Here is a 1,120-nt window from a genome sequence, read left to right on the forward strand (position 1 = left end):
CCTCAGCCTCCCAAAGGCGCGGGATGACAGGCTGAGCCACCGAGCCCGGCTGCTTTCTTTCTAATGTCTCCCTGTCGTCTCGACAAACCTGGGAGTCATAGAAGATGATTCCCCGCACACGAGAGAGAGACATTAAGACTTCGAAGAGCAGTGGCTCCAGGGAAGGGGTTCCATCGGCCAGCTCCAGTCTTGGGGCTCCAGTGGTCATGTTCCTCTGAAGGGGCCAAGATTGCGTGTTCCCTGTGGGTGCTTGGCAGGGAAGGGTCCGGGTGCCCGGACTTGGGGTCCGATGACCACGTGGCTCTCTCTCTCCCTGGTTCCAGGTATAACGTCGAGGTCAAGCACATTAAAATAATGACGGCAGAGGGATTGTACCGGATCACAGAGAGAAAGGCCTTCCGGGGGCTCACGGTAAGGGCCCGTTCCCCCCCAATCCAAGCTTCCCAGAACCCAGGCAGGCCCCTTTCCGCATCTCCAGCTTGGGATTCCTTTTCCTCCCATTCAAAGTGGCCTCCCCCAGGACACCATGGAGCAAGTTCCTTAGACGCGTTGCCTTCCTGACCAACTGTGAGAACGTTGACGAATAATAATTATGAACATTTACAGAGCATTTATGAAGTGTCGGATGGATTGCTTTAACAGATTTATTCATGATTGAATTATTATTACTGATTCATTGTTATTAGTTTTAGAGACAGGGTCTCATTCTGTGGCCCAGGCTGGAGTGTCACGGCATGATCGTAACTCACTGCAGCCTCCAACTCCTGGGCTCAAGTGATCCTCCTGCCTCAGCCTCCAGAGTAGTTGGGATTATAGGTACACACAGGCACCATGGTGCCCAGCTAATTAAATAACAGTTTTGTTGAGACAGGGTCTTGCTATGTTGCCCAGGCTGGTCTCAAACTCCTGGCCTCAAGTCATCCTCCCAAGTCGGCCTCCCAAAGTGTTGGGATGACAGCCACGAGCCACCGTGCCCAGCCATCACACATATTAAAGATAGGACTCTACTTAGTCCCCTCAACCTACCCTCTGCGTGTCCACTTTACAGCTGGGATGCCCAAGCTGCTGAAAGACCATTTCACTGATCATTTAAATGCCTTTTTTTTTTTTTTTTTTGAGT

The 1,120-nt window shown here is 51.6% G+C and overlaps 1 protein-coding gene across 1 annotated transcript in view; it reads left to right on the forward strand.

Moving 5' to 3' along the window:
* LOC103271944 (proto-oncogene vav) overlaps positions 1 to 1,120 on the forward strand; it is a gene marked incomplete at its 3' end in the record, with an annotated part of 31,186 nt that overhangs the window by 24,483 nt on the left and 5,583 nt on the right. The window contains exon 12 of the mRNA XM_008069438.2: positions 324 to 411. Within this exon, the coding sequence (XP_008067629.2) occupies positions 324 to 411 (88 nt within the window). The remainder of the gene's footprint in view (positions 1 to 323; positions 412 to 1,120) is intronic.

Source organism: Carlito syrichta, unplaced genomic scaffold, assembly GCF_000164805.1.
Source record: "Carlito syrichta isolate Samal-C Ts95f unplaced genomic scaffold, Tarsius_syrichta-2.0.1 Scaffold312032, whole genome shotgun sequence".
NCBI classification, from domain to species: Eukaryota; Metazoa; Chordata; class Mammalia; order Primates; family Tarsiidae; genus Carlito; species Carlito syrichta.